The sequence below is a fragment of the Rhipicephalus microplus genome, chromosome 2 (assembly GCF_043290135.1).
Source record: "Rhipicephalus microplus isolate Deutch F79 chromosome 2, USDA_Rmic, whole genome shotgun sequence".
NCBI lineage: Eukaryota > Metazoa > Arthropoda > Arachnida > Ixodida > Ixodidae > Rhipicephalus > Rhipicephalus microplus.
Genome location: NC_134701.1, coordinates 289561244 through 289574379, shown reverse-complemented (window position 1 = coordinate 289574379; position 13136 = coordinate 289561244). Strand labels below are relative to the sequence as shown.

At 41.8% G+C, this 13136-nt stretch overlaps 1 protein-coding gene and 1 long non-coding RNA gene across 3 annotated transcripts in view; one reads left to right on the top strand and one right to left on the bottom strand.

Moving 5' to 3' along the window:
* Positions 1–13136, bottom strand: part of LOC142782165 (beta-galactosidase-like) — a 49344-nt gene that overhangs the window by 15434 nt on the left and 20774 nt on the right. For both annotated transcript variants that reach the window (XM_075882240.1, XM_075882239.1), the window contains exons 5-9: positions 11680–11774; positions 10851–11031; positions 6838–7018; positions 5291–5334; positions 3525–3640 (exon numbers count right to left, since the gene is read on the bottom strand). In XM_075882240.1, coding sequence (XP_075738355.1) covers positions 3525–3640; positions 5291–5334; positions 6838–7018; positions 10851–11031; positions 11680–11774 — 617 coding nt within the window. The remainder of the gene's footprint in view (positions 1–3524; positions 3641–5290; positions 5335–6837; positions 7019–10850; positions 11032–11679; positions 11775–13136) is intronic.
* Positions 1–13136, top strand: part of LOC142782190 (uncharacterized) — a 32540-nt gene that overhangs the window by 19173 nt on the left and 231 nt on the right. The window contains exon 2 of the long non-coding RNA XR_012888397.1: positions 2209–2370. This is a non-coding gene — a long non-coding RNA (uncharacterized LOC142782190). The remainder of the gene's footprint in view (positions 1–2208; positions 2371–13136) is intronic.

The window sequence follows — 13136 nt, the reverse complement described above, 5'->3', positions numbered from 1 at the left end:
AAAATCCCTCCTATCGTATCCATATTGGTAGTTACTTTGCCTTCTTTGTTCCTTAGAGCATACATCTGGTTTTTTGCCTATTCCAAGTTTCCTCTTCACCACTTTCCCGCTTCCTCCATTCATTAGAGAATGCTACATTATCTCCATGTTCTATCTTCTTTCAAGGAATTATGCTTAAAAATCAACTTCGACAGCTCTGTTAGTTCTATCTGGTCTGTTTGAGGCTATCATGCTTTGACGTTTTTTAATAAGGTTCATCGTCTCCTAGGACACCTTGCTAGTGTCCTGTCGGACTACAGTAAGCCCCTACTTACACTGGACACTCCATAATGATACTCGTCAGATTATTATTCATTGCGTCAATGCTAAGGCCGTTTTCCTCAATAAAACCCAAGTATCTGTTCTCAAGCGAGACTCTGAATTTCTGTACTTTCCATCTCAGTGCTAGCTCATTGATTGGCTTCTTGCGTATCAGTTTATGTTGTTCCTTCTTCATGCCTAGGCACATTCAAGACCTTGCCATTCTATCGTGACTGCATCGTATCTTGCCAAGCACTTCCACATCTTGCACGATGCTTGGGTGTGCACTCAGTATAAAGTCTATTTCGTTCTTACCTTCACCGTTAGGGCTCCTCCATGTCCACATAACGTTCACTCTTTTTCCATAGAAGGCATTCAATACTCGTAAATTGTTGCTTTTTGTGAATTCACTAATACCTCCCCTTTGGCATTTCTTGTACTGATGACATTATCCCCTACAGCCTGGTCTATACCCTGCTTCTTTCATACCTTAACATTGAAGTAGCCCATAAGTATAGTATACTTTGTTTTTACCTTGCCCATCGCCTATTTCACGGCTTCATAGAAGCGTTCAACTGATACGTCATCATGGCTGCATGTAGGTGCGTAGGCCTGTACCACCTTCATCTTGTATCTCTTATTTAATTACGATACCTACCAACCTTTTATTATTGCTATAGTATTCATTTCTGTGGATAAGGAACCCCACCCCCAGTTCTCTTCTGTTAGCCAAGCCACGACAGCAAAGGACGTGCCCATTCCATAGCTATGTACAGGCCTCATGTGTACTCCAGCCTCACTGATCCCAAATTCATCCCAATTAGCACCCTCTCGCTCCTCGAAAAGTGCAGCTAGACTTGCCTAACATAATAAGGTTCTAGCGCTAAATGTTGCCAAGTTAAGGTTCAAATGGCAGCCTATACGGACACAGAGATTCTCTGCACCTTCCGCTGTGTCACAGATATGTCCGCCGCCGTGTTCAGTTTCTTTGCAGCCGCTGGTGACTGAGGGCTGTGGTTTATTTGACGTATGTATGTGGGAGGTATTGGCCAGATACCGCACCAGGGTGGCCAATCCTTCTCTGTTGATGGAGTGCGTTACCGGGGGTGATCACTGGTGAAGCTGCACTCCAGGCCTTTTAATGAAATTCCATCATCACGTCGAAATATATATATATATATATATATATATATATATATATATATATATATATATATATATATATATATATATATATATATATATATGAATATATATATATATATATATATATATATATATATATATATATATATAAATATATATATATATATATATATATATATATATATATATATATATATATATATATATATATATATATATATATATATATATATATATAATTCAGTGGGGAATGGCCTGGCACCGGCAATTGAACCATGGACCTCTTACACGTGAGGCTGATACTATAACCACTACGCCATCGCTGCATCATCGTTATCATACGCCGCAATAAAACTTTGAATCAGCTAATGATATCTAGGGTTCTATGTTCCAAAACAAAAATACCATCACGGCCACAATCGAGACTTTCGAGTTGTGCAGAGCACAACCACGGCACCACCACGGCGCACTTCAAGTCAACTGAAACGACAAAACTAACTTTACGCACATACTGCAACAACGTGGAGTTCTGCGGCCGTACGACGAAAAAAAAACGAAGCGCGTAATGGCACCGAAGAACGCTACGTGTCCAAATATATCACATGTCATCGACACATTATGTCCTCATGCCTAATATTCAGGTACAAGTATCTTTTACGCACTCCCTTCATTCCCCATCCTTGCCCATTCAAAACAGGGCACTAATGCATTTGCCTCTTGATAACTCCAAGGTGAAAGTCATCTTTTCCTTATTCTTTTCAGTCAACCAATTGATCCTCTCCGGTACCCTATCACCTAATGTGTTTTCGCAAGGCCTCCAGCGTCGGAGGCGCTTACTGCAAGCTTTCTGCACCTCAGTGGCTTTCGCACTGCCTCCGTGATTGGGCACACCTTTTTCCAAGTGACGTGTCATGTCCGGAAATGGTATGTGACGTTACGTTATGTTGACGCCATTTTTATTGCTATCCGGGATGTCATGCTGACGTATTTATTGTGGCGTCCTCACAAGATGATTTTGTTCCGATAGCAATTATATAGAGAGTCTCGGCTGATTTTTTGCCGTCGTCGCCGCCGCCACCACCACCTTATTCCCCGTATATGTATACGTATCTGGAAACTCGAGAAAAAAAAAAGCCGCCCACGCTCGGCGCCTAGCTCGTCGTGATGTGCCTACGAGCGTTTATCTCCCACACGAACTTTGCCCCGTGGAGGGGGGGGGGGGGTTGGGTGATTGTGCGTGCGCGCTTATCCTTCGCTGGGAAGAATCGCGTGCCTTCAGCTTTTACTGGAACGATTGCGTTAGTTGCATGGCCCACAAAGGCAATTTGGACGCTGCACAGGAATCGTTTGCGAAAACAGCGCACTTTTCGTACACAGCGAAGTATAACAACCGGGAAACTAGCAGTTTGGCACTCCTCTGAAGCTGTAATTACGCTTTGTGCGTCGCTTTTGTTTAAGCAGTGCGTTAAGCACCGCATGGTAAACATTGTTAATTCGCTGTCGTCCTATGCGTGTTCTTTTCATGCGTAATTTGTGTGGAGCAGCTCGTGGCACGTTTCGATTCGCTAGCCGTTCTCAGCGTAACAACTCAAGCTATTGCTATCGCATTCATTGCTTCGGCCTTGCGGCGACATTGTGACTTTTTTTATCATCACTACTGTGTGCCCCACTGGTGGTCAAGTTTAGTGTTTCGTAAGGCAAGGAAGGCATCAGGGGGTTGTTTACAGCCTTAATAACATGCGTCAAACCATAATTCACAGCACTGAAAATGGGTAAGAAGGCGGGCTGTTTGTTTGAATAACAAATTTTTTTTCGCAATAAAACTTTGAATCCTTCCTTCGCACATCATAGCAGGTCCTTTTGTATGCGTCTCTCGGAGAGCTGTCCATGGAGGTACTGTATATTCGCTATTATATTCCTTATACTCGTTATCTTGCCAGCTTCTCCGTCTCCTTCGTTAACATTCCCGTAATTTCTATTTACGTCACACCTATAACTCAATTTACTCATGCATGGATATAGCGAAAAAGACCACACACACCATTACAACAATTCATATTTGCGACGGGCACGCTCACCTTCGCAATTGTTTTCCGTATAGCGTAGAACTTGTCCGTTGGATCACCGGCCTCTGAGATCGGTGCGTCAAAGTCGTAGCTGGTAACAATTGGATGGAACTGTTCGTCCACATTGGCTGAAAGTATACACAAATAGACTAGTCACTTAACAAGACTCGCCGACATGCATAGTCTGTACGATACAGAACTGTGTTGGGCTGTAACTTCAGTGGCATTAAATAAGATGACAAAACCGAGACAACAAGTTACAATACTTATCATCGCGAATTTTTACAGTGAGACCTGTTGCGAGATCACAACAACCGCCGCTTTTTGCACCTTAATTATCCGCTTCTGCCACAAGTGTCACCAGTGTCAAACCGCTATCACGTGAAACAAGACAAAACCCAAGTAAGAGTTGGATTCGAACTCAGGTCTTCTGCGTGGCTGCCCTGTATTCTACCATAGAGCAAACCTTGCACTTTACTAATGTGGAAAGTGACCATACACAGACTTCATATCGGTGAGGGATTTGCATTAACATGTGCGATGGAATGTCTTAGAAAAGTAGCATAACAAGCACGCATCAGACAATGTGAATTTCGCAACGTGCGGGTTCTTTATTGCTTCCGACCCACTTCAAAAGGTCAAGTTGTAACTATTTGTCACCAGCCAACACATGAATGAAGTGGACATAATGTTTTATACGCAGTGGATACCTGACTCCTTCGAAGAACTTCAAATAATGGCATAGTGGACGCTTCCCTGCTACACAAATCATGACAATTTATGGTGTATGGGGTACCATGCGAGCATATTTCTAGTAATATACTCAAAAGTGTTTTAAAAAGGCTGTTCTTACAGCTTTCGCTGTGACTGTGCTGCGTTCTCCACGCAGGTCTAGCATTTATTATTATTATTATCTTACAAAGCGATCATCTGAAGACAACGCGAAAACACTGAGCAAGTCGGCCGGTAATATTGCTCTAATTGGAGGTGGAGACTGTAAATAATAATGCATGTCTCCCGGGAGCACCGATGTGCACGACAAGAAAGCCACCGCAGAAAAGCCTAAAGCAGTTATAGGTATTGGACACAGCAACAGAATGTACTCACTTTACTGTTGCACTATGTAAGTTTTGATATACCGTAATTCAATACTCTATTAGTCCAGAGGTCGGCAACCATCTGAGGTGCAGGGCCGAGTTGCATGAAGCCGACAATGTGGGGGCCACACGTGTGGGGGGGGGGGAATTTTTTGCTGGCAAAAGAGCGAAAATTCGACGTACTGACAAGAATGCAAAAGCTGGAAAACAAACATAGAGATTATGTTTATTTTAATCCCGCATGTCACGAAGTTGCAATTCACACACATAGGTTGCCAGTAAACACTCCCTTTGAGGTAAAAGCTGCCATGTTGGGCTTAACGTAATTAAGAAGCGACAAGGACAGGGGAGGAGGGGGGGTCTTAAGTCGTGCCAAGGGCCACATAACACTGCCCCATGGGCCGCATGGTTGCCTACCCCTCTGTTCAATCATTTGATTTAGAATTGCTTTGTTTTGGGCAAGTCTGTATGACGTCTGCATGTTAAACAACACGAAATACGACAAACACAAGAAACACGCACACCCAGGTATAGTGCGTTCGAGAATACATGTAGATTATGCGCAATGTCTACGAAGGAGAATGTTAATGGTGACTTCTGCTTCTAATCCAGAGTGAAAGAGACATATGCACCACCGCTGGTTAGAATTACAATGAAGCGATAAGAAATTGCAGTGCTTACATCCTGATTTGTATCCAAATGACGTGCCTCCGTGGAAGACGTACCTGGTGAAATAAGTCATTAGTAAAAGAAAGCAATCCATCTCATAGTTGATATTTAACATATTTGATAAGTTTTTTACATGCACTGGCGTAAATCTATGAGAGGTCAGGGGGATCTTGACTAGAGTTGTCAAGTTCGGAAAAAAAAACGATAAAATTCTGGAAAAAGATTTTTTTTTTTCAATTTTATTTTCGGCGCAGTTGGAAAAGTTTGCTGAAATTTCTGTGAGGTAAAACATACAGAAACATACAGACCCAGCGCTGAACGGGAAACCAAAATGTCACACGTGATACCAAAACACCGAATGACGGCTGACCACTCGCCGTCGCCATCACAAAAAGTCGCCTCCAGCGCAGCTTCGTCGCTCGGGTGAAGCCATGTTGGGGGCGCTTTCTGATGTGTTGGTACCCGTTATTTCTCTGTTTTGACTTTTTTTTTGTACACTTCTGTGACCAGTGGTGGAAGTCTGGTTATAAAGCCGTGTGCGATCGCATTCTGCAATGGCTGGGCCAATTTCCAACGTTTGAATGCACTTCGCGGCCTGGGAGATCGCTGGCGGAAAACCGGGACTCGCTGTCTGTAACCACTACAACAGCAGCTACGCTTCTTCAATGGGTCGTCTTAACATTATGAAGAAAGCTAGAAATGGAGCCAGTCATACTGAATCTGTATGAGAGTTTGAATTACCTTCATATTTTTACCAACTTGATCAATGATTCCATAGTCGAAGCCACGACGAAATAGACATTTCTCAGTTCTTTGTTCTAACCGCCGTAACAATTCTCCCATTCACAGAGAGCTCAATGAGATCGCGGTGATGCTTCTGGTCGACCTTTGATCTGCTAAATGCCACCTTCGTTTATGACAAGAGAGAAACACTTCATTTTTCGTATTCACATGATAGAAGTTATTGCTTTTGACACTTGGCAATAAACTATCACCATGTGGCAATAAGATATTGCCATAGGCTAAAAAAATTTTATTTTCCGTTTTTTTCCAAAATTTCCGAAAAAACGTTGAAAAAACTGTTTTTTTTATTCTGCAACATTTTTGGTAATTTTGCATCTATAAATTTCTGACCCTCCTGTGCTTAGGCTAGGGGTACACCCTCTCCAAGTTACCCGCCTTGTAATCCATCTTTCAAACATCGTATATCTCAATGGCTTGACAGTTAAGTACAAGGCGTTCAACATTTGTAATGCCTGTTTTTTTTGTTTTTTTAACGCGTACCGCTGTTGTGTACCCTTCAGCTGTGTGAGATTACTGGCACCGCAACTGCCACTCCATTGGTTTCAGAGAAGACCCAATGAAACAATGCAGTTACGTGAGTTGACGAGCGATGTTCATTTTGAATATAGCATTTCAAAACATTATTTTATTACTTATGCGTCATTTTTTTAATTTTATATAAACAATGTTGCCACCATGGCAAGATATGTGTTCCCCTTCTGACTTTTCAGGATATACGCCACTGGTTATATAAAGTCGTAACTCAATAGACTTGCATGTTGACAGAGGCATTCATGTTGAGCATCTTGTCCAACTGGCTCACGAAGACGCTTGTGCTCACGACCGAGTGAGGTTCAGCCCAATGGTCCAACCAGCCCGTATAGTATTCCGAGTTGACCAGAGGACCCCGCTCCTGGTGTCGCCGCTGCACAGCGAACGCTTCGCCGACGTCGTTGCCTGCGCAACGATACGGAGGAAAGCACACAACCTCGAAGCTCAATTGCTGCGCACACAGAGAGTCGCGTATCATTCCTCAATGTGCCGCTTCATGAACTAAAGCAGTTGCCTCGTTCAGTTAATTATTTAGTAGCAGACAAGCGACGGAATCAGTACAGCGGTTACTTTAATTTTGTGTGCAGCAGGCATGGGTAAGCAAATAAACTTGTGTTTTGTTGTCGATTAGTCGGTTGCTTTCTCTCTCTCTCGCTCTCTCTCTCTCTCTCTCTCTCTCTCTCTCTCTATATATATATATATATATATATATATATATATATACATATATATATATATATATATATATATATATATATATATATATATATATATATATATATATATATATATATATATATATATATATATATATATATATATATATATATATATATATATATATATATATATATATATATATATATATATATATATATATAATCATCAGCCTGACTATGTCCACTACAGGACAAAAGCCTCTCCCATGTTCCGCCAGTTAACCCGGTCTTGTGCTTGCTGCTGCCAATTTATACCCGCAAACTTCTTAATCTCATCTTCCCACCTAACCCCCTGTTTCCCCCTAACCCGCTTGTCTTGTCTGGGAATCCAGTTAGTTACCTTTAATGACCAGCGGTTATCCTGTCTACGCGCTACATGCCCACCCATGTCTATTTCCTCTTCTTGATTTCAACTATAATATCCTTAACCCCCATTTTTTTCCCTAATCCACACTGCCCTCTTCTTGTCTCTTAAGGTTACCCTTACCAATTTTCTTTCCATTGCTCGCTGCGTCATCCCCAATTTAAGCTGAACCCTCTTTGTAAGTCTCCAGGTTTCTGCTCCGTAGCTAAGTATCGGCAAGATACAGCTGTTATATACCTTCCTCTTGAGCGATAGTGGCAATCTACCTGTCATAATTTGACAGTGCTTGCCAAATGTGCTCCACCCCATTCTTATTCTTGTAGCTACTTCAAACTCGTGGTTCGGCTCCACGGTTATTACTTGCCCTAAGTAGACATAGTCTTTTACAACTTGAAGTGCACTATTACCTATCTCGAAGCGCTGCTCTCTTCCGAGGTTGCTGTACATTACTTTCGTCTTCTGCAGATTAATTTTAAGACACACCTTTCTGCTCTCCTTGTCTAACCCCGTAATCATGACTTTCAATTCGTCCCCTGAGTTACTCAGCAATGCAATTTCATCGGCAAAGCCTAGGTTACTAAGGTACTCTCCATTAACTCTTATCCCTAACTGTTCCCATTCTAGGTGTCTGAAAACCTCCTGTAAGCACGCGGTAAATATCATTGGGGAGATTGTGTCTCCCTGCCGTACACCTTTCTTGATTGGTATTTTGTTGCTTTCTTTATGAAGCACTTTGGTAGCAGTTGATCCCCTGTAGATTTCTTCCAGGATGTTTATATATACTTCATCGACGCCCTCATTCCGCAGTGTCTGCATGACGGCTGATATTTCTACTGAATCAAACGCCTTCTCCTAATCAATGAAGGCTACGTATAGTGGTTGGTTATATTCTGAGCATTACTCTATTACCTGATTGATAGTATGAATGTAGTCAATTATTGAGTAGCCTGTTAAAACTCCTGCTTGTTCATTTGGTTGATTGAATTCTAATGTTTATTTGCTCTGTTATCAATTACTTTTGTAGATAGCTTGTATACTACAGAGAGCAAGCCCATCGGCCTGTAATTCTTCAAGTCCTTGTCATCTCCTTTCTTATGTAGTAAAATAATGTTAGCATTCTTCCAAGGCTCTGGTACTCTTCCCGTCAGGAGACACCTCGGAAACAGGGTGGCTAGTTTTCTAACACAATCTGTCCTCCATCTTTCAGCAGATCTGATGTTACCTGATCCTCACCAGCAGCTTTGCCTCTTTGTAAGCTCTCCAAAGCTTTTCTTACTTCTTCTATCATTACTGATGGGGCGTCATCTGGGTTACTGCTAGTTCTTATAGTAGTAAGGTCATGGTTGTCCAGGGTACTGTACAGACCTCTGTAAAACTCCTCCGCTATTTTACCTATCCTATCCATATCGGTAGTTATTTTGTCTTCTTTGTCCCTTAGTGCATACATCTAATTTTTGCCTGTTCCAAGTTTCCTCTTCACTGCTTTGACGCTTCCTCGGTTTTTTAGAGCGCGTTCAATTCTCTCCATGTTACACCTTCTTACATCGGATACCTTAGGCCTATTAATCAACTTCGAAAGCTCTGTCAGTTCTATTTTGTCTGTTGTACTTGAGACTTTCATGATTTGACGCTTGTTAATGAGATTCTTCGTTTCCTGGGTAAGCTTGCCAGTGTCCTGTCTACCTACCCTGCCTCCAACTTCTACTGCACACTCCGTAATGATACTAGTCAGATCATCATTCATTGTATCTACGCTAAGGTTGGTTTCCTCACTAAGAGCCGAGTACCTGTTCGAAGCGAGACTCTGAATTCCTTCATGTACTTTCCCTCTCAGTGCTAGCTCATTGATTGGCTTCTTGCGTATCAGTTTCTGTCGTTCCTTCTTCAACTCTAGGCGAATTCGAGACCGTACCATTCTATAGTTACTGCATCATACCTTGCCAACCACTTCCACGTCCTGCATGACGCCTGGGTGTGCACTCATTGTAAAGTCTATTTCGTTCTTATTTTTCGCCATTAAGGCTTCTCCATGTCCACTTGCGGTTTCCTCGTTTTCGGTAGAAGGTATTCAAAATCCATAAATTATTGCGTTCTGCGAATTGTAGTAGTAGCTCTCCTCTGGCGTAACTAGTACCGATGCCATAATCTCCTACTGCCTGGTATCCAGCCTGCTTCCCTACCTTGGCATTAAAGTCTCCCATAAGTATAGTATACTGTGTTTTTACCTTACTCATTGCCGATTCCACATCTTTATAGAAGCTTTCAACTGAAGCATCATCATGGCTGGATATAGACGCGTAAGCCTGTACCACCTTCATCTTCTATCTCTTATTCAGTTTAATTACGATACCTACCACTCTTTCATTAATGATATAGTATTCCTCTATGTTGCCAGCTATGTTTCTGTGAATAAGGAACCCCACTCCCAGTTCTCTTCTGTCAGCCAAGCCCCAATAGCAAAGGACGTGCCCATTCTGTAGCACTGTACTCCTAACTTGTCCTCCTAACCTCACTGAGCCCTATTATATCCAATTTAACGCCCTCTAGCTCCTCGGATAGTACAGCCAGACTTCCCTCACTAGATAAGGTTCTAGCGTTAAACGTTGCCAAGTTCAAGTTCCAATGGCGGCCTGTCCGGATCCAGAGATTCTTAGCACCCTCTGCTGCGTTGCAGATCTGACCTCCGCCGTGGTCAGTTGCTTCGCAGCTGCTGGGGACTGAGGGCCGTGAGTTAATTGACGTATGCATGTAGGAGGTAGTGGCCACATACTGCACCAGGGTGGTCAATCCTTCTCTGGTGAGGGAGTGCGTTACCGGTAATGGTCACTGGTAAGGCCGCACCCCAGGCCTCTTTATGCAGTTCCATCACCACGCGGATAGTTTTTAACTCGGTTGGGTACTGACCTTTTGCATGGGAGGCAAATGCTCTAACCACTACGCCATCGCCGCACTATATATATATATATATATATATATATATATATATATATATATATATATATATATATATATATATATATATATATATATATATATATATATATATATATATAAAGGACTGTCATTTCTGTCATTGACAGAAATGAGAGCCCTTTATATTTTAGTTTAGCTCGCTCTCTGAACAGTTACGACATTCAATCTCTATTTAATGTACCTGTGCCGAAATCCACCGTCGTATAGGCGCCATCAAGTTTCCCACATTTCATGTATTTGTCACTGTCGCCATCCGTCGTGTAGAAGATAACGTCATCACCCAAGTAGTGGCGCATAATGTCACGTAGATAGGCAGTGTATACGTAATCACACGCTGCATAACTACCGTATTCGTTTTCCACCTGGTAATCGTATGAAGAAAATGGGATAAAAATGTAAGTTGCAAAAGATAATACTCCATATCCATAAAGGACAAGCAGTAGCGACATGAAGCATTACATATATGCATATAGATGTGAGTTTCAGAAAATAAAATGTGATGTTAGTTTTATAGCAAAAAAACAAATTAGGCGCAACAAACAGAAAAGATGCGTGGAACAGGCCCACGTCCTCTCGTACTTTGCCCGTTCTTACATTCCCTCAAACAGCCAGCTTCTTTAGTTTGCTTTAAGAAGCCTTCATTCTGCCTTTCAACACAGTGTTTTCAAAGGGCACCAGTAAAGTATGATATCTTCCATACCATCCCCTATAAAGTAATCGTGAAGGTAAGAAACACATACCAGGAACACTTGGCTTGGTTATTTTCAATATGTCACCAAATTTCATATTACTCACAAAAATGTATTCTGCTGAGCACTAATGTGATGACCTTTCCTACTTGTTTTCACTCTCATGCATTCATCGTCATCACCAGTTTCCAGGTATCTCGTTGAGCGATTTGAACGCCGAGGTGCTTTGTTAACATCCCCAAACCCTCTGGCCACAAGTGCATTTTATTACATAAACAGGATGTGCACACAAGTAACTGCACAATGTCTCAGTATACTCACCTGAACAGCAATGACAGGTCCTCCGTTGGCGTACAGTAGAGGATGAATGAGTGGTAGAAGCTTAGAAAAGTATCGATGCACATAATCGATGTAACCTGTCAACAATGAATATTTGCTTTATATAAACACGTCGATGTCAGACAAGCGATGTGTCTCGTAAGATTAAATATGCCAACTAATTCTGTTTGGCTGGTAGAGCTGATCAACAAGCTCCATAAGTGCACATCTTTTAAATAAGCAACATGTTTCATCATAATTACCCATAAGTTGATGCTCGTTCCTTTTGTAAGTCACTGTTATAACTTAAGTAATATAGTGTAGTTTAGCCGTTAGGCTTCTGTGCTGTGCGCGCATATCTATGACTTCGGAGTTCATGACAGGCGCCGGGTAAGGCTTTTTCCTATTACATGAGCATCACAGAAATTAACATTTACCGCTAACAATCAGTGCAGTGCCGCGCTCACTTTACTTTCTTGCTTGGACGCATCTTCACTAACAGCGCGACCGAAATAACAAGGACACCTGCAGGCGATAGTAGCTCGCGTGAGTGTTCACATGGTGCTTTTCTACGCATATCTTCTGGCATGTTTTAGGCGCATCTAGGTCTCGAAAAAACAGCTCGTTTGTATAACCTTTCGTTGCGTATTGCTTTTTTAGAACATTGCACTAACTGTATCACACCTCCAGGAGCAAGGAGAAGATTTCCTGACATGTCACAACAATGATGTCCTCAGACAAAAAATAGCTGCGACAATTTTGCCAAATACACACACACACACACACACACACACACACACACACACATATATATATATATATATATATATATATATATATATATATATATATATATATATATATATATATATATATATAACCAACATTCTCTTCCAGGGCTCTTACCGTCTCCCCCCTCCACGAATAGCTGAGCTTTTTTTATTATTTCACTATCTTCCCTACTCCACCTACTGCAGGAAACAATGCTACATGTCATCACAAATGTCGAGACAAGCTCCGTTTTCAAGAACGCCGTTTTTAAGTGTTCAGATTATCCCCTTTTGGCAGGTGGCCAATGACAGGTAACCCGATATGACAGTCTCGCTGGAAAAACACCTGTCATTACGCTATGGAAGTGGCGTGTGTGGGCTGATCCTCGGAGAGAGTTTGGAGATATGGGGAGTCAAAGACAAGCTGACATGAGAAGTGATCGAAACATTCGAAATCTTCAATACAAAATAACGCGCGTTCCTCACTGCACCGATAAAGGACACTGATGCTCAAGAATTAACTAGCCCGGCAACGAATCTTGCGAAGCTTACGAAATCGATCGTGATAAAAATGATTGCGTAAGCACACCTTGCGTGACATCCTTAAAAAAAAAGAAATTGAGTATCTCGATGCAGCCATCACACAATGATGAGTGTCGTTTATCTTTTTTTTTGTATGGAATGTAAAGT